The sequence below is a fragment of the Pelodiscus sinensis genome, chromosome 1 (genome assembly GCF_049634645.1).
Source record: "Pelodiscus sinensis isolate JC-2024 chromosome 1, ASM4963464v1, whole genome shotgun sequence".
NCBI lineage: Eukaryota > Metazoa > Chordata > Testudines > Trionychidae > Pelodiscus > Pelodiscus sinensis.
In genome coordinates, this window is record NC_134711.1 from 241,514,464 (window position 1) to 241,540,360 (window position 25,897).

The window sequence follows — 25,897 nt, forward strand, 5'->3', positions numbered from 1 at the left end:
GCTACAGTAGTGGCTAAGGACCCCGCACACCCAGCAGCACACCTAAGTAGAGTCAAGTCTGTCCCATTTACTCACCGCCAGCTCTTATTGAGCTGCTGCAGCCTTCATGGAGAATAGGATATTATGCCCTGGCATAGCCTGCATAAAATCAGATATGCCACTGACATTTTAAATTTTTATCTGGTAATGGAGATGATTGTCTGCAGGTAATGGAAATAGTGAGTGTTTTTTTGGAAGATGGAAGACATTCTGTATAGAGTTCAGAATGTTTTCACTTTGTTTTCAATCCAGAAGAGGGGAATAAATAAATATTCAGACTACCTTTCAGTCCTAAAGAGGAAATTTAAGGTGGCTGGGCAGAAGCCTGAAAGATGTGAAAGTGATAAAGGATAGCCAAATGGATGCTTTATTTTTTTTCACTAATGTAACCAATTAACTTATATAATTATATTTCTGTGCACAACAGAACATCTAATATGGAGAATCTGTATTCCACATGAAAATTTATTCACAAAGCAAAGCAATGCAACATTTTACCTGTTAAACAACAACAGTTACCAGGTAATCAAAAAAACCCCTAAATTCATTCTGAAAAAAAGTCACAAACTGGAACAAGACATTAATGGCACTTTTAATGCATCAATTTATTGCACATCGGTACATAAAAAAATATGTGTTTTGTAAAATCATTTTATTGTAAAAACCAGACTAGAATGAAAGTGTTTGTAAAAACTGCAATGGTTAGCACATAGGACTCAAACATTTATACTCAGTCAACAAAATATAGAAGTACTACTTTATAGGATACTTAAGCTGAATACTTAAAAAAAAATCAAAGAAAATTCATGTTCCTTGAACATTCAGTGACTGATTTTAAATTCAGAACATAAGTTCATTTAACTCTTGAATATGCTTTAAAGAGACTTTCCTCTTCTGCATGGTTCTACTATAAACTACACAGACACAACAGCATTATAAGTTGTTCTAAATGGGACACACTAGTCATAATTTGATGGCATTATGTGCAGGAGGCAATGGTTTTATTTTTGGCAAAACTGCCTCTTGCAAATTGGCACATCATTTTAAAAATACACACCAAAGAAAGTGATTAATTAAATATAACTGGAGGTATAGCTGCATCTCTTTGCTAACTGAAAATGATAAATCTTATACACTTACCAAATTTTGGGATTTTAGTATCAGAGAAACTCACCTTTGCATTTGTCATCATAAGAGCATCCACAGCGATACTACTAATTAGCCAGGAGATGCTGATGTGCATATTTTTATGTATATATATAAATAAATAGAAGTTAATTCATCTACCCTTACAACTGGGAGATCATCCACAAGTATCAAGTCTGCCAAATATGTTTGTGCTGTGTTATTTTACCTGAGAATGGATATGAGGGCACCTATATTAGTTATTTCCAGCTTATATCTTTGCATTTCACAGTTTCAAAACTATATACTGGGTATGTAAACATGGATCAACAGGAAGCTTTAAGTGTCTCCACTAATTCCATCAAGAAGGAAAAGTACTCTTGGGGGGGGGGGGGAATTTATCACAAGGACGCTAGTATCACAGCTACACTAGTTTGACTCCCAGTTCTTTTAAAGTCTATTTACATAAATAGAGAGGCCGCTCCCACTTAAACATATATTTACTGTATCTTTAAACCTCAGTGTGACCCCCTCACCTGTAAACCCTGGAATCAGACTGCTTAGTTCCTTCTCCCCAAACAGATCTATGATTGGTATTTGTAAAAGATAGGAATATAGACTATTCACAACTAAACACTTTATCCTACTGTTATTTTTTGCAAGAAGGAATATTCAACATGAAGAGCACTTTCAAAGGTACGACTAATTACCATTCCATTTATTTTTCAGATAAAACACAAATGATTAAACTTCTGTTTAGCTATTTTCAATGACTACTGCCATGATCCTTTTTAATACCCAAACATAACTGTTTCTCAAACTGAAAACTCAACAGGAAAACACTATTTTGTCACTGTACAATTTGGAGCCAGAATGAGTGCATTGACAGACACATCTTGACTTGTCAGATGTTTGAACTGGGAAGGATTCCCACACATTTTCCACTTTTGCTACCAATGAATAATCCCATTCACATCAGCACAAGATACAGAAAACAGTTAACAAAATTGGTGTTAAGTATTCCCACCTCACCTGCCTCAAATGGATTTTGAAGTGAAGGGGAAACCCCTGTTAAAGTTTCTCATTCACACTACTTAACATGATCCTGTCCCTATGCAGCATAGGAAAGTAGTTTTAAAACATGTATGTGGTTGAGGAAATGACAGGGGAAGGGTCAGTATTCAGTTTAATAAATCCTAAGCATATAGGCACCTCCTACCTGGAATAAATATTCAGCATAACATGCAGGTTTTCAGATATATGACTTGAAATCCCACAGACACCATTGTAAAATCATATGGCTTGGTGATCAAGAGTGCACTGCTGAACATTTCTTGTTTATAGTGATTTCCTCCTCCACCAGTTGCCTTGGCAACTGTGGGCCCAATTCAACATTCACTACTCAGATGATACAAGTGCATAAAGAGCCCTTAATGGTATCAGATTTTACACTGAAAATACACATTCAATTATGATCAGCTTTTGCTTTGGAAATCCATATTTTATATTGGGCATAATTTAATAATTCCAAGACATGACAACTTTTGAAGCTGCTGTTTACTGAGCTGAATTTACAACCTTCAACGAATAATCTGCATTGGGGACTGCAGCTATGAAAAAGCTTTTCCTTTTAGAACAGCAATATTTGTCTCACTTATTCAGCTATAATTTATTTATTCCATATTCTGTAGGAATGTAGTCAGTTTTAAATATGTAATGCAGCTGAAAGTATACAAGAGTAAAATTTGTGAAAATATATATTCCTGCCAAACCATATATCAAATTAAATGATCCACTGAATTCTTTTAGCAGTTAAGAAGGTTGCCACTTCTACATCACACAGGAAAAGAAACATACCACATAGCACTGAAATAATTGGATAAGGAAGTCAGAGAATGTATAGCTAAGTAAAGTTTATAACACTAGGAAGTTCTAAAGTGGATTCCAGTAATTTTAAAGGACTTCTGGCTGCAGTATTAAAAAAAATACTTACATGGATGGCAGCAATATCGGATATGCCTTTATTAAGAAAAGAGTAACCACTGTTGAAAACTATTTTCTCCAGTTGAGATACTTCACACTCATATCGATATTTAATTTACTGATAACTACATAGCCATCTTTAATACCTGTACTTCTATATAATAAAGTAGTCATTAAGGCACCAGTTCAGGAATGCAGCCTTGTTCACAGAAACTAACACAGCCTGAACATACGCGTAAGTGCCACGGCTAAACAGGAATGGACTAAAGCATGTGCTGAAGTGCTCTCCGGAATGAGGGCTTAACAGTTATAGCAGAAAGGTATAAGAGAATTCAATCTGAAACAGCAATAGTACATATTTTAGTATTCAAAGCCTTTTCCCCCCCACAGATATCCATAGTCTGGTCAAAAAATGATTGATCAGGCAAACTGCATATTAATCTTCAGCAAATGAGTAATTAAACCTAAATAAGGAATATTATATATTTGTACATGTTAACTGAGTTGATTCCACACAGCTTTGGTATAGCTGTTCAAGCAATGATTCTCATTCTAGAAGGACAGTCATAATTAGGCTCTTATGATTTGGTTGGGGGTTGGTCCTGCTTTGAGCAGGGGGCTGGACTAGATGACCTCCTGAGGTCACTTCCAACCCTAACCTTCTATGATTCTATTAGCTTTATTTGTCAGTTATGTTGAATAAGTGGTCACCATTAACTTGTAATGTGATTGGGAAAAAAATTAAATTTTGTTGATGGTGCTTACAATCTGCATGCTAAATAAAATTTAAATAACAATTCTGTAAACAAAATACAATAACGTTAAAATGAAATTATCTATATTCTCCAGAGTTTAGCCAATCCTAAATTTGCTGAGTATGAATGATTATGTGGGTTTCTTATCCCTATCACAGAAACTGCACAAATCAAACATTTAATTACGTTTAAACTGACTATTTGTTTTAGAGGTGTATGTGGAGGGAGTACAGGCATTTAATTCAATCCAATTTAAAAAAAATGTTAAGTTTAATCTGTAGCATTCCACTTGCCACCTCTTCCACAAATAGCACTGCTCTTTCTGCTATCCTGACCCACAGACATGGGACACCTAACCTGAACTGATGATTCTATTTTGATGCCAAAAAGCAAGACAGCTAATAATGGCTATGATGATGAGCTGAGGACAAACAATAATCCTTTTGAAACCATTATATTTTGATAACGCCTGTTTTTTCCCCCCCACTCTCTTCATAAGTTAGTTTTCTTCTTAGCTGTACAAAGTAAAAAACTTTTCTCGGTGTTTAGTAACGGAGGCTCAAATTTGTGAGCACTACTACAGAATAAATAATGAAATTAATATAGAAAATTGGCTTTTCCTCTTAACTTTCAATTTGTAATATAATATAACCATAAAAATAATCCAGGGTCATACATCCACAGGTGTACACTGGCATTGATGCTATTTACATTACTTAGCATATCTTGTGTAACACAAACATTCAAGGAATAAAACACTATCATGCATGGTATACTTAAACTAAATCCTAGAAGAGAAATATTGTTACAAATATATTTTGCTAACCATGATTGCCCAAATAGCTGATACATACAGCAGAGAAAACTGAAGAGCTTTCTGCCTTCTTAAACTAAGATAATTTATAATAATGTAGTAACAAAAAGTTTTTAATGACCTTCATTATATTTTGAACAAGTGGAATAATAAACATATCCCAAAAGAGTATGGGAAAGACACATAGAACTGCTCACTCATTTACAATGTTGAAAATATAAAAACTATCTGGATCATTATCATAAAGTATTAGACCTTTCCGAGTTTAATTTCACTCTTTAGGCAAGTACAGACATAATATACATTTAAAAATTGACATTCTTTTACCATTTTCACAAATCAAGTTACAGTGCAATTTTATCAGAAAAAGAGTATCAATTATATTATTGTTACATTAGATGATGTTTTTGCCATTTCTTCAGGGGAGTGACTCTTTATTACTTCTTTGATGAACTGTTCAAGTGCAGTGAAATAACCTTGACACTGCCAAGTGTCATTATGAGTTCCATCTGGAAATATTGCCAATCTCTTTGTCCGAGATGGGGATAATTCATAAAGCTGCTTCATCATAACTGGTGGAATTAACTGGTCAGACAGCCCAGAGATGAAGAGAGAAGGCATTCTGCACTGAGAGATTTTTCTGTAGGACAAGTATTGATTTTTGTAGCACCACAAAGGAAGATATCTCATTGGGAAGAAAGAAAACAAAGTGCTGGCCATATGTGGGATGCTAAGAAACGTGTTTTCTACTATTATGGCAGAAATCCTATGGGAATTTTCAGAAGCTAAATGAATAGCCACTGCTCCCCCCAAGGAACGGCCAAAGAGAAAGATTTTTGTTTTATCAAGGTCAGACCTAGTCATCACATAGTCTAGCACGGCCTCAGAATCTAAGTATAGTCCTTCTTCACTTGCTTCTCCTTCGCTTTTTCCATAACCTCTATAATCAACCAGCAGCAAGTTTACTTTCAGGTTTACCAACATCAGCAAAGCATTTGGTAATCTGTGACCAATGTTGCCTGCATTCCCATGAAAATAAATGATAGTAGGAGAATATGCTGCATTATCCCCTGTGTATCTCAGCAGAATAAGATTGAGAAGAACTCCATCTTTGGTTTTGATGAAGATGTTTTCATGTGGTATACCGGTAGGCATAGGAACATAAAGGCGTGAAGAAGAGGGTTGTTCTGGGAAGTAAAGCAATACATCCTGGAATTTATATAGTATACCTGCTATTGATACAAATATTAATATAAGTAATGTAATGCCACCATACAAATGAAAAGTTACTATCAAAGGTAAAAGAGAAATACGGCAGAGGCCCCAAGACCATGAAACCAAAGCCAGTAGCCACCTTTCAACAAAGGTCCAAAGCAACCATGACTTCTCCATTGCAGTAGTGAGGGATCTTTTAGTCCATAAGTATCCTGAAAAAAAAAATCAAACATAAGCATGTAAATACCAAACATAGAAAACAGTCACGCATTCATTTCTCTGAAATTCATTAACAAACCACTGCATAAACAGAAGGTAACAAACTATTGTTTATTTCATCTTTTCTGTAACCCGATCACTTCAATCACTTCCCAAAGTTCAACTATAGTCATCAGAAGGGATCCTAGAAATTCATTTGCTATGGAAAACCATGGAATTTGTGTTAATAGAGAATCTTTAGTTTTGTGAAAAAAATGCAAACATATTAGCTACAGTAGTATTGTTTATCTGAGCCTCTGTTACCTGGCTCTCTGTATTAATCAAGCCAGGACTGTGAGCCCCAGGCAGCAGGCTTGTTTTTTAGCTGACAACAGGAGCCCCCGGCCGCCTCGGACTTAAGATCTTTGTAGGATATGGCCCACAGCTTCCTTTGATCTGGCCTTCAGCAATTCTCTGTGCTGGAGGCCAGAAGCCCCAAGACTCAGTGCTTCCTTCCCCACCCCGATGGGACTGGAATGCAAGTGGAGCCCCAGCACTTTGAGTTGAGTGTCTTTTTATTTTGGTTTCTCACTTGTGTGCCCCACCAGACTGATTTTTCTGTGGGTCAGTGGCCCCTGGCTCACAAAAGATTCCCACTCTGACCTACAGAGCAGTATTCCTCAACCTTTTTTTTTTTAAATAAATACGCCCCCCCCCCCTTTTTTTTTTTTTAAAGAAAATACCCCCAGTACCTACAGCAGGAGATGAAATTTTTGGGTGTAAAAAGTACAAAAATAATAAAGTGCTGTAAAACTTAAAACAAAAATTCAGTTTTCTCCAGTTGTGATGAAGTTCCCCCCAGACTTCTCTCGAATACCCCAAGGGGTACTCGTTGAGAAACACTGCTATAGAGTCCTTATTAGGGATGTTAAATGTACACTAATTAACTAATCAAATAATCAATTTCCATCGACTATTTGATTAGTCTATAGGGGAACCTCTGTCTTTGAACTGTAGCAAGAGCCCTGCTACAGTGCTATTTTTTTTTCTTCATGGTGATAGTAACCCCATGTACTGGATTGTCATGATTATGAGGGTTAGCCAGCAGCCTGGGGATTAAGGAGTTAACTATACCTAGCCAGGTGGAATGACCAGTAGGAATGTAGGTGGGACTTTCAAACTGGGACAAAGGAATTTGGGATTTTTCCTTTCTCCTTTTGTCTCTCTGGGTGAGTCCTCTGCAGCTACAGGGAGGGACATGTGTCTGTCTGTCTGTCTCCCTCCCTCCCTCCCCTCAAGGAACAATTCTTCACTTTCTGTAAGTAGGGTAAAGTTTAGGTAGTTTTGTTAGGCTTTATTGTTTTAAGGGCTGGGTATGGGATCCGATATCTGGCACTGCTTAAGAGATGTTTGGCTTTTCTTTTAAACTAAGTTCTAGCCCATGGTGTAATTCCTCCATGAGTATAGTGTTACCTTTTCATCTGATCCTTATGCTTGCAACAGGAATATTGTTGTAATAATAATAAGTTTTCTCTTTTCTTTTTATTAACCTGGCATTGGTTACTTGTGTGTCCTGATTTTTATAGTAGGGGAGAGATTTCCCAAATGATCTTTCCCCTAATCTCGTTATTACTATTTGGGTGGTGGCAGCGGAAGTTTTATTCCAAAATCTAGGTTTTTAAGATTTTGGGGGAAGTTTTATACCAAAGCCTGGTAGATAAGGCTTTGGGGTACACTTGCTGGCCCCCACTTCTGCATTTATCATGCCAGAGTGGGGAAGGAGCCATGACCTATTTGATTAGTCTATAAGGGAGCCTCCGTCTTTGAACTGTAGCAAGAGCCCTGCTACAGTGCTATTATGTTTTTTTGTTTTTTTTCTTCCTGGTGATAGTAACCCCATGTACTGGATCACAGGTATTTCCTTCATGAGTGAATGGCTTATATCAAAGAGGTATTTGGGATATCTTTTCTTTTTTTCCAAGGGCAATCATTTCTCTTCTCTCTCAGGGACTCTTTTTTAAAGAGTCTTAGGGAACACTCCCTGCTGGCCCCGCACTTCCCCAATGGGGATCTTGTACATTTCAAAAGGAAGCTCCGTAGCGAGTGTGGGACCAGCGGGTGACACCACCACTGGCTCCTTGCTCTCTGCATCACCGGAGCCTTTGAAATGGACAAGCTCCCCCTTGGGGCTCTTGTACATTTCAAAAGGAAGCCCCGCAGGAAGTGGGGGCCAGCAGGGAGTTCCCTGAGACTCTTTAAAGAAGAGTCCCTGAGAAAGAAGAGTGAAATGATTGCCCTTGAAAAAAAAGAAGAAAAGGGATCCCAAATATCTTTTTGATATAAGCCATTCACACACGAGGGAAATATCTGTGATCCAGTACATGAGGTTACCGTCACCATGAGGAAAAAAATAGAAATAGGAACTGTCCTGACAAATCTAAAGAACCTCTAGAAGTCATAGCAGTGCTGAACTGAACTACATCAGATGCCACACTTCCCTATCTGAAGGGCTGTGACAAGTGAAATTTTACAAGATAGCAGGCATTGGGGTTAACCAATAATCATCACCCTTACCAGGTGATGTTCACCAGATAAGTGGTTAACTGTCAGCCCGAGGTGGCTGGAGGTGCCCACCGCCTGACATGGGCAAGGGACTCCTCCAGCCCAGCCTGTCCCATGCTGCCAAGTGCCCAGCTGGCGCAGTCCCCCACCCACAGAGCAGTGGGCTTGGCCCAGCCCCAACGATTTGTCACGTACCTAAAGCATGGGAGAAAGTGTGCAGGCCTGGGCTGGTAGTGCAGGGTCTGAGTAGGAGGTACGGTGCAGTAGTGACGTGGGGAAGAGAGTAGAGAAGGGGGCCATCTACCTGGTGCAACTTCTGGGGAGGACACAGGTGGCTCTGTGTGCTCGAGCCACGCAGGGTACACTGTGGCTGGAGCACTAGCACCAGCTCCCCGCTGTGGGGGAGGAGTCCTGAGCTTCATGGACCTGATCAAGGCAAGCCACGGGCCATAGATTCCCAACCCGACCTAAAGTTTTATAGCTCTTGAAAAATGGAGCTTTAAAGAAATGGTACTTTGTTTAAACTGATAGTAAGGGGGAGGGGATACTGTACTACCACAAATCCATCTCTTTCCACAATAGGGCTGTAAAACCCAGTTTATCAGTTAACTGGTTAAATGTTATGATTATACGATTAACCACTTAAACGGGAAATGAGGAGGTGGGCAGAGGAGCTGCTCAAATCCAGTTCGGCTGTTGCAACCTTCCTGCCTGCCATGGCTGAGCTGGAGCGACCTCTGCCCATGGTGAGTCAGACCGGGTCCCCCATCGATGGGAGCTATTCTGGCCAGGCTAGAGCAGGCCCCTCTCATTAACCGTAACAGGTAAGCATTACCCGGCAAGGTGCATACCAGCTAACTGGTTGCCAGTGCCCGGGAGGGGAGAGGGGGAAGGAGATGATGATGCTTAGTGGTTAACCTGTTAATATTGGCTGGTGAGAGGGATGCTTGCCGGTTAACCATTCACTACCCTATTGTGCATTCAGCACTAGAGAGAATATTATACCTATCTGTGTCCTTGGGTATCTGATGATTAATACTGCAGTCAGCTGGCTGCATAGTATTCTTCCCTACAGTTATCTGAAACTTAGGATATCTGAAGGAATAAGTTCCAACTGATGTGCAGCATTACAGCTTCTCAGAAGCTTGAAGGGGATTTGACAGAAGAGTAGTTTTAGACCCTCCACGATATAACTGTCACAAAAGTAGAGGAGGAAGACATATGATTAAATTGGTAGCCATGCAGTCCAAATAAAAGAGTTCCATAGAATTTTTAATTTTACTTTTCTCCCCGCTGCGCCTGAACATCATTTGAAAAAGTGTGCTCGAGTGTAGTAACAAAGATTCCTTTCTGAGAAAAACTGAAATTAAACTTCTGGAAGTGACCCTGTAAACTAATATGAATGTAAAATAATTTTACAGAAGACTACAGATAGTATTTTCTTCAGAGAGCAGTACTGCCATCAAGCTGCAAAACTGCTTACTACAACACAAGCACAATACTTAACCCAGGGATAGGCGAACAACCACAAAAAGTGGATTGGCTTCACGAGTGGCCCTCCTTCACCTCAGTGGGCTGCAACAGCCCATGGTAGGGATGTAAACTAGTCAAATATACCATTAACTGATAAGCCTAGACTTACTGGTTAAATTCTTGACTACTAACATTTTACCTACTTCAGAGGTGGGGAGGGGAGGAGGAGGAGGGAGCAGGAGCCAGCTTAAAAGCCAACCCCCCCCCCAGCACGAGCTCTGCAGTGCCACCTTGCCCCCCTTCCCCCCCCCCCCCCGCGCTGCTGCCTCTGAGGGCAGGGGAGGCTGTTTCATGGCAGTCTGTGTGGGGGGGTCTGAGGTCCCTACAGACAGAGGCGCCTTGGTAACCTTGGACCCGCTGCAGAGGCTCAGCCACAGCAGCAGTCCCTGTCTGTGGGGGGGGGAGAGGGGGAGGGAGAGAGGGGATCCAGCTCCCCACAGACAAGAGGCTGGAGCAGCCTCTATCCGTGGGGAGCTGGGGCCCATCATGGCACAGGTTACTGCCAGCCCAGCCTCTATCTGTGGTCAGCCCAAGCTGTCATGGATAAATGCTGCTTTGTGGCAGACTCCCCCACCCTCTTCTTCCCACCCCTGCAGCCTCTGTCTATGGGGAGTTTGGATCCACCCATGGACCAGGGTTGCTTCCACCCTGTGCTGCTACCTCTGTATCAGAGGCAGCAGCACAGTGTTACAAATAGCGGTTTTTAAACTGGCTCCCCTCAGACTGGCTCTTGCCTGCCACCCCACGCTGCTGCCTCTGATGCAGAGGCAGAAGTGCAGAGTGACAGCGGGCTCCCCACGAGTGGGGCTGGAGCGCACTGGCTGCCAGCCCCACCCCCTGAGACCTTATAATAGTCCACTAACCGACAGGAATTACTATGGTAAATTGACTATTCAACATCCCTAGCCCATGACCCACTGGAGTTCCATCTGCAGAGTAGGAAGCAAATGATACTCCTTATTTGTAAATTCATCTTTCTCTTTTAATGGAATTCCAACATTCTTCTGTTCTACAGATCAGATTAGATCAGTGGTGGTCTGTCTCCTGTCTTCCCGCCCCCCCACCCATGTACCTTTTATGTGCTGAGGCACCGGAGTCCCGCACTTACTAGCTTCTCCCCCTCCCTCCCAGCACTTTCCGAGGAGGCCTGAATCGCCTGATTCATGCTCCATCCACACTCTTCCTCCATCCCAGAGCTGGAATGCCACAAAGAGCTGATTCGTAGCAGTCCAGCTGTGGGAGTGAGGAGAGTGAGTGGGGATGGAGCAGGAATCAGGAGATTCATGCGTTCTAGAAAAGTGCTGAGAGGGAGAAGGCTTAATAAGTATGAGAATGCATGAGACACACATGGGGTACATAGTGAGGGGGTCCATGGGACGTAGATTGCCCACCACTAATCTAATATGAACTGTAGACAAAAGAATGCTGCATTTCCATTTAAAGAGAAGGATGAATTTATGAATAAGGAGCATCATTTGCTATGGGGCAAAGAGGCCAGCTGCTCCCTACTCTGCTGACTTGGGACACAGTTCAGCAATAATTGACTAGCTTTTCCCCATTTGTGATGTTATTTGGAACACAAATGTTCTACTTGTTGACATACGTTTGCCTACCCTCTGCAGTGGTTCTTCTACATATTTTTGGACTAGTACAGGCAGTCCCCGGGTTACGTACAAGATAGGGACTGTAGGTTTGTTCTTAAGTTGAATCTGTATGTAAGTCGGAACAGGCGTCCAGATTCAGCCGGTGCTGAAACTGATCAGTTTCAGCAGCGGCTGAATCTGGACGCCAGTTCTGACCTACATACAGATTCAACTTAAGAATCCCAGGCATCCCCAAGTCAGCTGCTGCTAAAACTGATCAGCAGCTGATTCCAGGAAGCCCCGGGCAGGGGCTCCCTGTAGTCAGCCACTGGTCAGTTTCAGCAGCGGCTGACTCGGGGACGCCTGGGGCAGAGCAGCTGGGGTGCTGCCGGGTTGGTCCAGTAGCGCCAAGGAGCGGTGCTGCGGGACCAACCGGTAGCGCCCCACCTGCTCTACCACAGGCCCGGGGCTTTGCTACACATTTCCCTGGTCTGCTGGGGGGGACGGCCACTAGCTGCGCCCCCCCCTCCCCCAGCAGACCAGGGACACGGGGAGCAAAGCCGCAGCGGCGGGGTGCCGCGCCTCTGAGGCTTTGCCAGAGCAAAGCCTCAGAGGCGCGGGACCCCTCCACCTCCCCGGCTTTGCTCCAGGTGTCCCTGGTCTGCTGGAGACGGTCCCCAGCAGACCAGAGGCACCGCGAGCAAAGCGGCAGCGGTGTCCCGCGCCTCCCCGGCTTTGCCAGAGCAAAGCCTCAGAGGCGCGGGACCCCTCCGCCTCCCCGGCTTTGCTCCGGGTGTCCTGGTCTGCTGGAGACAGTCCCCAGCAGAGAGGAGACACCCGGAGCAAAGCGGCAGCAGCGGCGTGGTGCCGCGCCTCTGAGGCTTTGCTCTGGCAAAGCCTCAGAGGCGCGGGACTCCGCTGCCGCTTTGCTCCCAGTACCTCTGGTCTGCTGGGGACCGTCTCCAGCAGACCAGGGACACCGGGAGCAGCTTTTCTCGCGTGCGGATCCGACATATGTCGGATTTGCGTAACTCGGGGACTGCCTGTAGATTAAAATAGAAATTACATCTCTGGAACACACAAACATTTGGAAACCATTGTTTATCTTTAAACAAAGAAAAAAAAATTATCATGGTGCCAACACTTTCTGGTAATACTAGAAAGGTAGCACTTAAAAGCGAGGAACTTCAGAACTGTAAAATATACAATCTTAGTCGCAATTTACGTATACTGTTTATACTGAAAGAATATATGTGTACATTTCTCTTTGGTAGGTATACATACCAAAATTAGATAAATAAACTATGATTTAAAAACCATAGCAACAAAAATTACCATTGTGGAAATTAAATTCAGCTAGAAATAGAATATAAACGTCGCATTCTCTAAACTGGAAGCTGGGAGTCAAGCAAAACCTTATGGATATCAAATATTGAGTTCTCAAGACATTTAAAACCAGCCTTAATATGAGAAACATCTCTAAAGTTTCTCTTGATGATATATAACTATATGTGAATGGGAGTCTCATGGGGCCAGCAGCCAGCAGCACCATGGGTTGCGGACTGCTCTGGTTAGGCCAGGCCCAGTGGGCTGCAGGCAGGGGACCACTCCAGCTGAGCTGAGGGGTCCCCCGCCCATGGGATTCTGCTTCATTGGTTAACCAGCTAAACATAACATTTAACCAGTTAATCGATCAAATGAGATTTTACATCCTAAATACAACATAACTCAGAATACAACTAATTAAGTAAAGATGGCTTAAAGCTTCTCTACTGTCCTAAATGTAGCTTTCAAAGCAAGTTTTGGGAACCTTTTTGGGGGTCCAGGCTAGATTTTGCGTGCACCAGCCCCACAGGGGAATGGCAGCGGGGCTGGAGCACCATCACGGGCTCCTCAATGCTGGGGGGGGGGGGTGTGAATGGGGGCTGAGTCTCAAGGGCCAGATCCAGGCAAGCTGAGAGCCACATCTGGTCCCCAGTCCTTAGAGACCCCATCCTTGTTTTAAAGAGTTATTTAAAATCAGTTAAAAAGTTTCTTTGTTCAAAGAAATTTAAATATTCATAAAATATATAAAAGAATCCAAATACATCTCACTTTTTGTTATGGGGCAACAACTTATCAGTTAAACAGTTATTCAGCTACACTCTAACTACCGTAGTTACCAGAAGAGCTACAAAAACAACTCCAAACTCCTGCACCAGTGGATATGAAACTGAATTATATTGCCTACGTGTGCCGTCTCCTCATTACTGGATAAAACATTAGCCCTTAATAACTGCAACGAAAATGGTTGCTTGTCATGGCCAAAAATATCCAATTGATTTCAATGAAGGAAAGAAGTCATGTTCCACAATATTTCAAACAACATATTATTTCTCTTGGAAAACTATGACAAGAGTTAAATGTCTTCACCAAAAAATTGTACAGTCTAAAAATGGTAAATATTAATTTTTTTTAACAAACATTCTTTTGCACTGGCCAAAACGGAGGCTGAGGTAACAGGAACAATGAAGAAAGTATATAAAATTCACCTTTTTAATGTAAAGCTCAGCTCCGACATGCAGACTAGGGACGTAAAATCCCATTTAACCAGTTAACTTATGTTTAACCAGGTTTTATAATTATTTTTATTATTGTTAATGTACTTGTACTAATTTATTCTAAGCTCGGCCCAATTTGATTAAGCCAACTTTTTTCAGACTTGTAGACTTGTGTTATGAAATTAATAATATTTCACTCCTGTATCCTAAATATACCCGAAAGCTTTTAGCATAGAGGGTCAGATGGAGCATAGCTCCACTCCACCCTATGCTCTCCCTACCCCCAACACACCTTCTTCCCCTAATTAACCAAGTTCAGTAACCAGGCTCAAAAGCCAGGCCTTTCGCTGGCTTAATAAGAAACAGAGAAGCCACTGTTCCCTGTGCGTATCCCTGTGAGTCACAGTGTCCTGCCTTTATTCTGCATGGCTGTGTCTAGACTGGCCAGTTTTTCCAGAAAATCAGCCACTTTTCCGGAAAAAATTGCCAGCTGTCTACACTGGCCGCTTGAATTTCCGCAAAAGCACTGACTTCCTACTGTAAGATATCAGTGCTTTTTGCGGAAATACTATGCTGCTCCCGTTCAGGCAAAAGGGCCAGTGTAGACAGCTGAGATTTGTTTTCCACAAAAAAGCGCTGATTGCGAAAAAAAGCCAACTTAACTGGAAGGTTGGGCATACTCTTGGCATGGGGAATGGCTGAGAGAAAATGACTTTTTTTTGTGGCTATTACAGACCTGTACAATTTGGACAAATTCTCTGAGAAATTATTTTTAACAACTAAAAATTGCAAAACTCAAAGACCTACAAAATAAATATGGAGATTTGGAACCTTAATATCTGGCAAGGCAGGGTTAAGTGTCAAACGAAGCTTGTGGGGCGTAGTTATGCAAACGTGTCTCTGAACCAGGTGGCTTCCAATCCCTCTTCCTTGGATTACTGGACTTAGCGCATCCGGGAACAGCCCTTGTATCCCGCTGGTTTTCCTCCTCTTCCCTCCCGGCGCCCTTCTCTCACACACGCCTTGTCCACGCGCTTCCTCGCGGTCACGAGGCGGCGGAACCTCAGCTACCGACCCAACGGCGCTCAGCCACTGCGGCCCCGATCCAGCCACCAGGCCCTGCGCGGGCGGGGCCGGGGACTGGCGCAGGGGCCGCCCCGCGAGTCTCTCTCGCCGAGCGCCCGCCCGGCCCAGACTGGCACCGAGCCGCGGGGGACGGGGCTGCGCGGGGCCCCCTCCACTGACAGACCGCGCGGGAGGGGGTGCGGGGGGGGAGGGGGTCAGCGCGCGCGGGGGGGGGACGCGTCTCTCTCTCTCTGTCACTCACTCAGACGCGCCGCGCTGCCGCTCCCAGGCTGGAACGGGGCGGGGCGAGACCCCCGCGCCTCATTCTCCTCCGCGGCCGAAGCCGGGACTTGCAACTTCAGCCCCCGCCGCTTCCGGGGACCACGCCACCGCCCGCCACCACTTCCGCTTCCGGGGGCAAGGGCATAGTTCGGGCGCCTCCCCCTGCCCCGGCCAGGGAGTAGGAGAAACTATTGCGCGCGGGGGCGGCTAAGTGAAACGGGGCCGCCGGATCCATGTGATGAACCGACCTACCGGCGCAGAGGCGAGTGTGAGAACTACTCTCGGGTGGGACCTAACCATGGCGCGCGGGGCAGGTCCTCCACCTGGCACTCCTCTTCCCCCCCCCCCGTAGCCTCCGAATGGGCGGGTCCGAGGAATGAATTTCTGGGGCTTCGCACGTCTTCCCCTAATGACGTGTGGTGACGTAGCCTGTGGGGCAGAAGCTGGGCGTGCTGCTGCTCGGGTGGGTGAGTCGTTTGCGCGGGCGGGGCCAGGGGCTGCGAGCTCCCCGCCTGGGCCGGGGGCTGCGCTGGGCCCATTGTGACGCAGCCGCGTTCCGCTGACCAGTGGAACGGAACGTGTCCTGGCTGCGCAGCTGGCATCAGATCAGAGGGGGGAGGAGGGAGAGAGTGACCTGTGCGTGCTGAGTAGCATGGGAAGGGGAGTGGGGGGGCAAAGTGAGGATTCCCCCCCCCATTGTTACTGAGCACGATCAGTATAAGCCAAACTACAAATGGGAAGGGGGGGGGGGTGATCTCCATGCACACACAGACACTCATCAGCTCTCCCTAGGGGCTACTGGGGCAAGCCTAACTTTCTGGCAGATAACTTAGCAATGAGCGTTGTGTCGAAGTCATGTATAAAGGAGATGGCTAAATATTAGACCCACTCAGCTCTAGAATTAACAGGCTCTGACATCTAGCAGTTCACTTAAGGGACATTAGGTAGGATTAAATTTTTAATGAATATTCTTACTTTCTTACTGGGAATGTTAGGGTTTAACCAAAACACCAGTTAACCAATAAGCTGATTGGCTACGTCTACACTGGCATCCTTTTCTGGAAATGCTTAAAACGGAACAGTTTTCCATTTTAAGTATTTCCGGAAAAAGCGCGTCTACATTGGCAGGATATTTTTCCGGAAAAGCACTTTTTCCGGAAAAGCCTCCGTGCCAATGTAGACGCACTTTTCCGCAAAAAATCCCCGATTGTCATTTTCATGATCGGGGCTTTTTTGCAGAAAAGAAATCTGTGCTATCTACACTGGCCCCTTTTCAGAACAGTTTTCCGGAAAAGGACTTTTGCCTGAACGGGAACAGCTTAGTTTTTCCGGAAAAGCACTGATGATTTTACAGTAGCTCATCAGTGCTTTTCCGGAAATTCAAGGGGCCAGCATAGACAGCTGGCAAGTTATTCCGGAAAAGCGGCTGATTTTTCCGGAATAAGTGGCCAGTGTAGACAGCCATTGAGTGTTAGTTAGCTTGAATAATGTGGCTTGCTCACTATAGACTGTAGTGGCTGCTGTCACCTGTTAGCTGGTTAAACTTGCATTTAACTGATTAACTGGGATTTTACTTCCCTAACTCTAACATCTTCCCATCTGATTAACAAAGTGCCCACAGACAGCATGTCTAGATTGTTCCCCACTCAGAGTACAGAAGGTGTGGGCTCACAAGAGACCTTAAAGTATTTTTCCTCTATAGCAGAGACGGGCATTAATTTTAGATATGGGGGAGGGTCTCTTCACTAATTTTTGAAGTGGCTTCAAGCTGCCCTGGAAGGGGTGGGACCAGATCACTTCTCTGCTCTCTCTCCCACAGACCCTGATTGGCCTAAGGGTGCGGGGAGCATGTGAAGTCTTTGCCCCCGCCCTTTCCTGCATAGAGAGAACCATCGACTGTTCTGAACAGCTGCGGTTCCCTCTAGGCACCTGCCTTCTTGCAAGGCAGGAGGAGACTGTGAGCTTTCCCTGCCCCAGGCCAACTGGTGGATCCAGCCCACGGATGCCCTGCTACTACCCCACTCACAGGCCAATCAGGACCTGAGGGTGGGAGGAGCGTGCAGTCTCTCTCCTTGCCCCCCACCCTACAAGGGTCGCATGGTGCTTAGTGAAAGCACTGTGTTCCCCTTGCAGGGCAGGAGGAGACCACATGCTCCCGCCCTGCAAGGCGCATACGGCGCTTTCACTCTGAGCATCACATGCTCTTTGCAGGGCAGGAGACTGTATGTTCTCCTACCCCCTAGGCCAATCAGGGTCGGGGGCAGGAGGAGCATGTGAAGTCTCTTGCTCCCTGTCCCCGCTCTGCAAGGGGTGCACGACACTTGCAAGGTAGGGTAAGGAGCCAAGAGACTTTGCGTGCCCGTCACGCCCCCAGGTCCTTATTGGCCTGGGAGTGGGGTAGTAGTAGGGCATCCGCGGGCTGGATCCACTTGCTTGGTGAGCTGGATCTAGCCTGCGGAGGCTCCTTTACTCACCCCTGCTCTATAGGCTTCCACTTAAGCACTCAGGCTACGTCTACACTGCAAGGTTTTTGTGTGAAAAATGTGGCGCATTCATACCTCAAATGTGCTTTTGCACAAATGAATCAGCAGTAAAAGGGCAGAACAGAGGGCTTTTGCTGGTATAGGTACCTCTCCTTCTATGAGGCATAACTCCCTATTGCGCTACAGCTCTTGCACAAAAAGGCAAGTGTGGATGCTCCAGAGGGAAAAAGCACAGGTGCTCTGATGGCCATTCTGTGGATGGTCATCAGAGCTTTCTTGCACAAGAGCATCCATGCAGTGAGGATGCTCTCTTGCGCAAAAGCACATCACTTTTGCAATGGTCTTTGAGGCGTGGACATGCTTTTGTGCAAGAAGTTTTTGCGCAAAAGTCTTCTTGCGCAAGAATCCTGCAGTGTAAATGTAGCCTCTCCAAGCTCACAGATTCCCTGGCTTCGGGAGTAGAGGTTTCACTTGGTGGTGGCAGCCTTTCTTCTTGAACCCAGAAAGAAAACACTTGCACTTCTTCCTGAGTGGCACACCCAAGGTATTTTACCACAAGAGAGCTTTAAAAAAGAAAGAGAGAGAGAAACTTCTGATAGCTGAGCTCTCCATCTTAAGCATTCATACACAAACCTCCTACCTTCCAGGGCACACGAATCAAATCATACCCTTAAAAAAGGAGACTTTAAAAACAAAACAGAAAGATGTATTTAGTAAAGTATACTTGGTTATTAGGTGTTATAAAGCAACTGAGAACAGAACAGATTAAAACACAAAATTGTATCTCTGGGATTTGGCTTCATACAGTGCATGGGGAGGGAGTTTTTCCTAATGTCCAACCTAAACCTCCCTTGCTGCATTTTAAGCCCATTGTTTCTTGCCCTGTCCTCAGAAGCTAAGGAGAATAATTTTTCTCCCTCCTTTTTGTGACACCCTTTTAGATATCTGAAAACTGCTATCATGTCCCCTCTGTTTCTCCTTTCCAAATTAAACAAGCCCAGTTTCAGCCTTCCTTCATAGGTCATGTTCTCTAGACCTTTAATCATTCTTGTTGCTCTTCTCTGGACCTTCTCCAATTTCTCCACATCTTTCTTGAAATGTGGTGCCCAGAAGTGGACACAGTACTCCAATTGAGGCCTGACCAACGCAGAATAGAATGGAAGAATGACTTCTCATATCTTGTTCACAAAATTAATGCATCCCAGAATTATGTTTGCTTTTTTTGCAACAGTGTCCTACTGTTGACTCATTTTAGCTTGTGGTTCATTATGACACCTAGATCCCTTTCTTAGTACTCCTTCCTAGACAGTCGCTTCCCATTCTGTATGTGAGAAATTGATTGTTCCTTCCTAAGTGGAATACTTCACATTTGTCCTTATTAAACTTCATCCTGTTTACCTCAGACCATTTCTCCAGTTTGTCCAGATCATTTTGAATTATGACCCTATCCTCCAAAGCAGTTGCAATCTCTCCCAGCTTGGTATCATCTGCAAACTTAATAAGTGTACTTTCTATGGCAATATCTAAATCGTTGATGAAGATATTGAACAGAACCGGTCCCAAAACAGACCCCTGCGGAACCCCACTTGTTATGCCCTTCCAGCAGGATTGTGAACCATTAATAACTACTCTATGGGAGCCAGTTATTCAACCACCTTATAGTAGCCCCATCTAAATTGTATTTGCTTAGTTTATTTGATTCGGTCTTGCATTATCTTATCAATAAAGTCTAGGTATACCACGTCCACTGCTTTTCCCTTATCCACAAGACTTGTTATCCTATCAAAGAAAGCTATTTATTCTGAAAATGGCTAGTAAAAATTAGAGGGAATGTTGCCCCAGTCCCTGCAGGACCTGAGCCCATGTTAAGCTAGGATCTGGATCTGAGACCTATTACTTTCCTGTGTATTTATGTCTTGACTTGGAACTCTCCGGAGCCAGTGGAGTTGGCTATTGGTTTCCCGTGCATGTCAGCTCCCACCTGCCATCCTGCTCCCAGGGAACCAGCAGCTGCTCCAAGTGCAGAGGCAGAAGCGCAGGGCAGCAGCCAGCTCCCTGGTTCCCAGACCAGGAACTGCATCTAACATTTGGCTAACCAATATGAGCTTATCAGTTACCTATTTAAGCAGTTGCACTCTTACATCTCTGATGTCTATTACACACAAGCTAAAAGCAACACAACTGTAAATGCTGCAGTTATGCTGCTATAGCATAGAGCCTCATGTTAGTAATAGAAAAGTTTTTTCTGTTGCTGTAGTTAATTTATCTCCTTGAGATGCACTGGTTAGATTAATGGAAAAATTCTTCTGTCAACCTAGGTCATCCTGACTATGTTGAACAGTTCATGCAATATTTCATATCTCCAGAAATGTAAGTTGACCTATGATTTAGCTGTAGACCAAACCTTAGTAACTTTTAGTAATGAAACTTTTGCTCCTAATACACTTAGGCACATTCAAACATTGTACTTGAAATCATTGTGCTTCAGTTCCCCCTCAGTAAAAATTAGAGATTTCCTTTTCTATCAATTATCTGTCTTATTAATGTAAAATATATTCTCTTCAGGGATTTACTATGTATTTTATTCAGAGCCTAGTACAAGGGGATCCTGATTTCTGTTGGGTTGATTGCATGGTGCTGTAATAAATGATTATAATGGTGGTCTAGGTGAAAGCAATCAGGAGATACCTTTAATGTAAAAACAATTAAATTAATTCCTTTGAAAAAATATGGCGACTTAGTAGTATGTTTTATCACTTTAACTATTTTTGTGGTTTGTTTGTTTGTTTTTTAGTGAAAAAGTGAATCCTGATGTCTTGCCCACCTACTTCACAATCTTCCCCTAGGCGAAGTGTAGCATCAGTAGTTCCCTTTGCAGATCTATGCTCAATTTTAGAACGAATACAGAAATGTAAATCCCGGCCAGAGAAAACCAAGTATTTTAAGGAATTTTTAGATTCATGGAGGAAATTTCATGATGCTCTTCACAAAAAAGAGAGAGATGTCACAGACTCTTTTTATCCAGCAATGCGTCTTATTCTCCCGCAATTGGAAAGAGAGAGAATGGCTTATGGAATTAAAGAAACCATGCTTGCTAAGCTGTATATTGAACTGCTCAATTTACCCAAAGAAGGAAAAGATGCCCTAAAACTTTTAAATTATAGAACACCTACTGGCTCACATGGAGATGCTGGAGACTTTGCAATGATTGCCTATTTTGTATTGAAACCAAGGTGCCCAAAACAAGGCAAACTGACAATAGAACAGGTGAATGAACTCTTGAATTCAGTTGCTGGTAATAATGCTGCCAAAAGAAAGGACCTAGTAAAGAAAAATCTTCTTCAGTTAATAACTCAGAGCTCAGCACTCGAACAAAAGTGGCTAATCAGGATGATTATAAAGGATCTAAAACTTGGTGTTAGTCAGCAAACCATATTTTCCCTTTTCCATCCTGATGCTTCCGAGTTACACAATGTCACAACTGACCTAGAGAAAGTTTGCAGACTACTTCATGACCCTGCTGTGTCACTCAGTGATGTTTCCATCATGTTGTTTTCTGCCTTTAAACCTATGCTTGCTGCTATTGCTAATGTCAAGCAAATCGAGAAACAAATGAATAACCAGAGTTTCTACATAGAAACTAAACTAGATGGTGAACGTATGCAGATGCATAAAGATGGTGATGTATACAAGTATTTCTCCCGTAATGGGTATGATTATACTCAGCAGTTTGGTGCTTCTCCCATTGAAGGTTCATTAACTCCATTTATTCATAATGTGTTTAAAAATAATATACAAAACTGCATTCTTGATGGTGAAATGATGGCCTACAATCCCAATACACAAACTTTTATGCAGAAGGGAAACAAATTTGACATAAAAAGAATGGTAGATGATTCTGATCTGCAGACATGTTTTTGTGTGTTTGATGTATTATTGGTTAATGATCAGAAATTGGGTCATGAAGTACTAAGCAAAAGATATGAGATTCTAAATGAACTCTTCACACCAATGATAGGCAGAATTCACATAGTGCATAAAACACAAGCTAGCACTAGGAAAGAAGTAGTTGATGCTCTAAATGAAGCAATAGATAACAGAGAAGAAGGAATCATGATAAAAGATCCTATGTCCATTTACAAGCCAGACAAGCGTGGAGAAGGCTGGTTAAAAATCAAACCTGAATATGTCAATGGACTCATGGATGAACTAGACCTTTTAATTGTTGGTGGTTACTGGGGCAAAGGTTTGCGTGGTGGCATGATGTCTCACTTTTTGTGTGCTGTTGCTGAGACTTCCCCTCCTGGTGAAAAACCATCTGTATTTCATTCTGTTTGTCGTGTTGGTTCTGGTTACACTATGAAGGAGCTGTATGATCTTGGTTTGAAGTTGGCCAAACACTGGAAACCTTTTCGTAAAAGAGATCCTCCATGTAACATTTTATGTGGGACTGAGAAGCCTGAAGTTTACATTGAGCCTTGTAACTCAGTCATAGTTCAGATTAAGGCAGCGGAGATTGTTGCTAGTGATATGTACAAAACTGACTGCACGCTGCGATTCCCTCGAATTGAGAAAATAAGAGAGGACAAAGAGTGGCATGAATGTATGACTTTGGATTTCTTAGAACAGCTCAGGGGTAAAGCTTCAGGGAAGCTAGCATCAAAGCACCTTGATATGGGAGATGATGAACCACAAGAAAAGAAACGGAAAACTGTACCGAAGGTAAAGAAAATAATTGGAATCATGGATCAGTTTAAAGCCCCTGATCTTTCCAATGTAAACAAGGTTTCTAATATATTTGAAGACGTTGAATTTTGTGTTATGACTGGAACTCAAAACCATTCCAAATCTGAACTGGAAAGTAAAGTAGCAGAAAGCGGTGGCAATGTGGTGCAAAATCCTGGACCAGACACTTATTGTGTTATTGCAGGAATTGAGAATGTCAGAGTAAAAAATATCATATTGTCCAACAAGCATGATGTTGTGAGAGCAGAGTGGCTTTTACAGTGTTTTGAAACAAAAATGTTTGTACCATGGCAGCCTGCCTTCATGATTCACATGTCTCCAGATACAAAACAACATTTTGCATGTGAGTATGACTGTTATGGTGACAGCTACACAGCAGATACAGATCTGACCCAAATAAAGGAAATATTCTCAAGAATTAATGAAAATGATGAGAAGATGCCTTTGGACATGATTGCTGACTTAGAAGAACGTTATTTGTGGAACAGCTCTCCTCTCAGTATGTTCAGGCAAAATACCATTTATCTGGACCTTTATGCTACTGTTAATGACCCGAGTACCAAGACCCGTGGAACAATGCTATCAATTAGAGCTTTGGAGCTCCGTTTCCATGGAGCAAAAGTAGTCTCGCAGCTAAAGGAGGGTGTGTCCCATGTAGTTATGGGAGAAGATCGTACCCGTGTGAAAGAGATAAAAGCACTTAGGAGAACATTTGAGAGAAAATTTAAAATCCTATCTGAGCTGTGGGTAACAGATTCTATAAAGGAGGGGAAGTTACAGTATGAAAATCAATATCTAATTTAAAACTGATTTTAATTAGAAGTAAAGATAACTTGCTGGTCTTAAGATTTGATGAGGTCAGTCTTTGTTTCCAGATGTGTACCTAGCCTATGGGTAAAGAGTAGCTCTAATATTTATATATTGAAAAAAGAAAAATAGCATCTCCTGTGCTGGAGAAGGAGAAAAAGACTTCAGACTACCTTGGGAGAGTGCTAATGAAATAATTATAAGCTTTGTGTTTACAAAGATCTCCCATAGGAGATTATTTTAATTATAGCCATGAAGTTAACCTTGTACCACTGATAAAACTTCCCTTTATTTATATACTATTTTCTACCATTTGATCTTTCTGAGGTGTGAGATTGAACTTTTAAATCAATAATATTTTAAAAGAATATGCAATTAAATTACAAAAAGCATCTTAAACCAAAGCATTAACACAGCTAACACGTTTTTATACGGTTAAATGTTCTACATCAATCACTGAATAATGATTGTATTATATACATTTTAACGTTCTGAAGTAGATATTTAAGATATGCTAACTTTCAGGATTTAGTCTGCATGTAAATTTGGTGAAAGTGAATTTTAAGGGTATTTTTCAATAGTTCAATACTATTTGTATAAGTGCTTCTGTGTGAGTAGACAGTATAGGCCTAGATCCAAAGGTTTAGTTGAAGGGTAAATAAAATATCCAAGTAACTTATATGTTGAGAATATACACATTTGAAAACTCCAGCAAATCGCTTACTGACCACAATACAGTCAGGATTCCCCCGCACTAATTTCAGCTTGCCTTTCTATATGTGAAAATATATGGGTTATTTTAAGGTGTTTAGTAATGTATAGCAAATACACTTCTGTTTTAACCAAGACTTTTTACTGAATGATTGAAATAAAGATCTCTATATTTTTATTCCAGTTTGAAATGTATTTTATTGGGAAAATACTTCTCTAAGGGGGTGGGAGGAGGTACGTGAACATTTAGTGGCTGATCCTGCCTTATTAAGGCATTAGTCATTAATGATGATGTACTCAAGATGAGGTTCTGCATAATGGTATTTGACCTTATGGATTTTTCAAAACAGTTATAAATAATTAGGAACATTATATCAGAGGCCAAAGGGGAAGAAAGTAGGTTTCTCATTTTCTTCCTCCCTTTCACTATTCACAAAAATTTATTATAAATCCCTATTTTTCTCCTAATATAGTTTACCTAATGAGTCATTAAACTGCAGAATACACAGATCCATTGTTTTTATGCACTACAAGTATGAAAGACAATGGATTTATTAAAATGGAAGATTTAAGCTAGCAGAAAATAGACCTACATAAGACACTCAACACACTCTCCTCTTAAAAGATCCCTTACAATTCAATATGTCTTACCAATATGACTTAACATTATTGGTAATATATGATGAAAAGCATCAGAACTATTTAATGCATCAATATTTTTCTCAATTTTAAAAAATGCACTTGAATCTTTTCTTTCTGCCTTATCTATTAAGTCATTTTTTTAAACCTGGGTTCTTAAAAAAACAACTTTTGCCTTAATCTCAGGTATGATACACTATAGATTAAAAAAAGGAAGGCCTGTGGCTTTGATGTTCAAAAATAAAATTCAGATCAACCTGCTAGCACTTCTTCAATGGAGTTGCTAGTGAAAACAATAAGGCTGTCTACATTTGCAGCTTCATGCGCAAGAGCGGCTGTTCTTGCGCAATAATCCGCAGTGCATCCACACACCCGCTCCTGCACAAGAAGATTTACAGTACGGCGTGGTAAGAGATGGCTTCTTGCACAAGAGCTATGCTCTTTTCTTACAAGTGTAAGCTCTCTTGCGCAAGAGCTCTTGCCAAGACAGCCTCCACTTGTAAGAAAAGAGCATAGCTCTCACACAAGAAGCACAAGTGTGGACACTGTCTTGCGCAAGAAAGCTATTTTAGCTACAGAATTTTATTGCGCAAGAACCCCTGCCGCTCATCCACACTGCCATGGGCGCTTTTGCGCAAAAGCACATCTCTCATGGCAGTGTGGATGTGTTCTTGCACAGGACTCCTTGCACAAGAACCCACCAGTGTAGACATAGCCTGCAATGTATAAAAGTTATTCCAGGTGGAATCAATGTTTGTTTCTGGACCACATAAAGGGTTTATCTCTAAATTAATTTCAAACTGATTGGTACAATGAA

At 42.6% G+C, this 25,897-nt stretch overlaps 2 protein-coding genes across 10 annotated transcripts in view; one reads left to right on the forward strand and one right to left on the reverse strand.

Moving 5' to 3' along the window:
- LOC102452112 (TNF superfamily member 13b) overlaps positions 1 to 16,078 on the reverse strand; it is a 39,666-nt gene extending 23,588 nt beyond the window's left edge. Inside the window, exons 1-2 of one of the 3 annotated variants that reach the window (XM_075918727.1) lie at positions 15,675 to 15,742; positions 6,071 to 6,143 (exon numbers count right to left, since the gene is read on the reverse strand). Coding sequence is in view for 2 of the 3 variants with exons in the window: in XM_075918717.1 (XP_075774832.1) it covers positions 5,095 to 6,108 (1,014 nt within the window). In the remaining variant the exon portion in view is untranslated. Of the gene's footprint in view, positions 1 to 623; positions 6,144 to 15,674; positions 15,808 to 15,946 lie in introns of those variants that run through there. The other 2 variants (XM_075918717.1, XM_075918707.1) reach the window with 2 other exon arrangements.
- LIG4 (DNA ligase 4) lies at positions 15,820 to 24,619 on the forward strand. 7 transcript variants are annotated; one of them, XM_075918654.1, is made up of 3 exons: positions 15,825 to 15,956; positions 20,496 to 20,547; positions 20,972 to 24,619. In XM_075918654.1, the coding sequence occupies exon 3, from the start codon at positions 20,989 to 20,991 to the stop codon at positions 23,725 to 23,727; it is 2,739 nt and encodes a 912-aa protein (XP_075774769.1). In that variant the 5' UTR covers positions 15,825 to 15,956; positions 20,496 to 20,547; positions 20,972 to 20,988; the 3' UTR covers positions 23,728 to 24,619. The 7 variants fall into 7 exon arrangements, with proteins under 7 accessions (XP_075774777.1, XP_075774801.1, XP_075774769.1 ...); XM_075918668.1 differs by lacking the exon at positions 15,825 to 15,956 and adding an exon at positions 16,032 to 16,157; XM_075918662.1 differs by lacking the exon at positions 20,496 to 20,547 and having other exon boundaries at positions 15,820 to 15,956.
- The last annotated feature ends 1,278 nt before the right edge of the window (positions 24,620 to 25,897 follow it).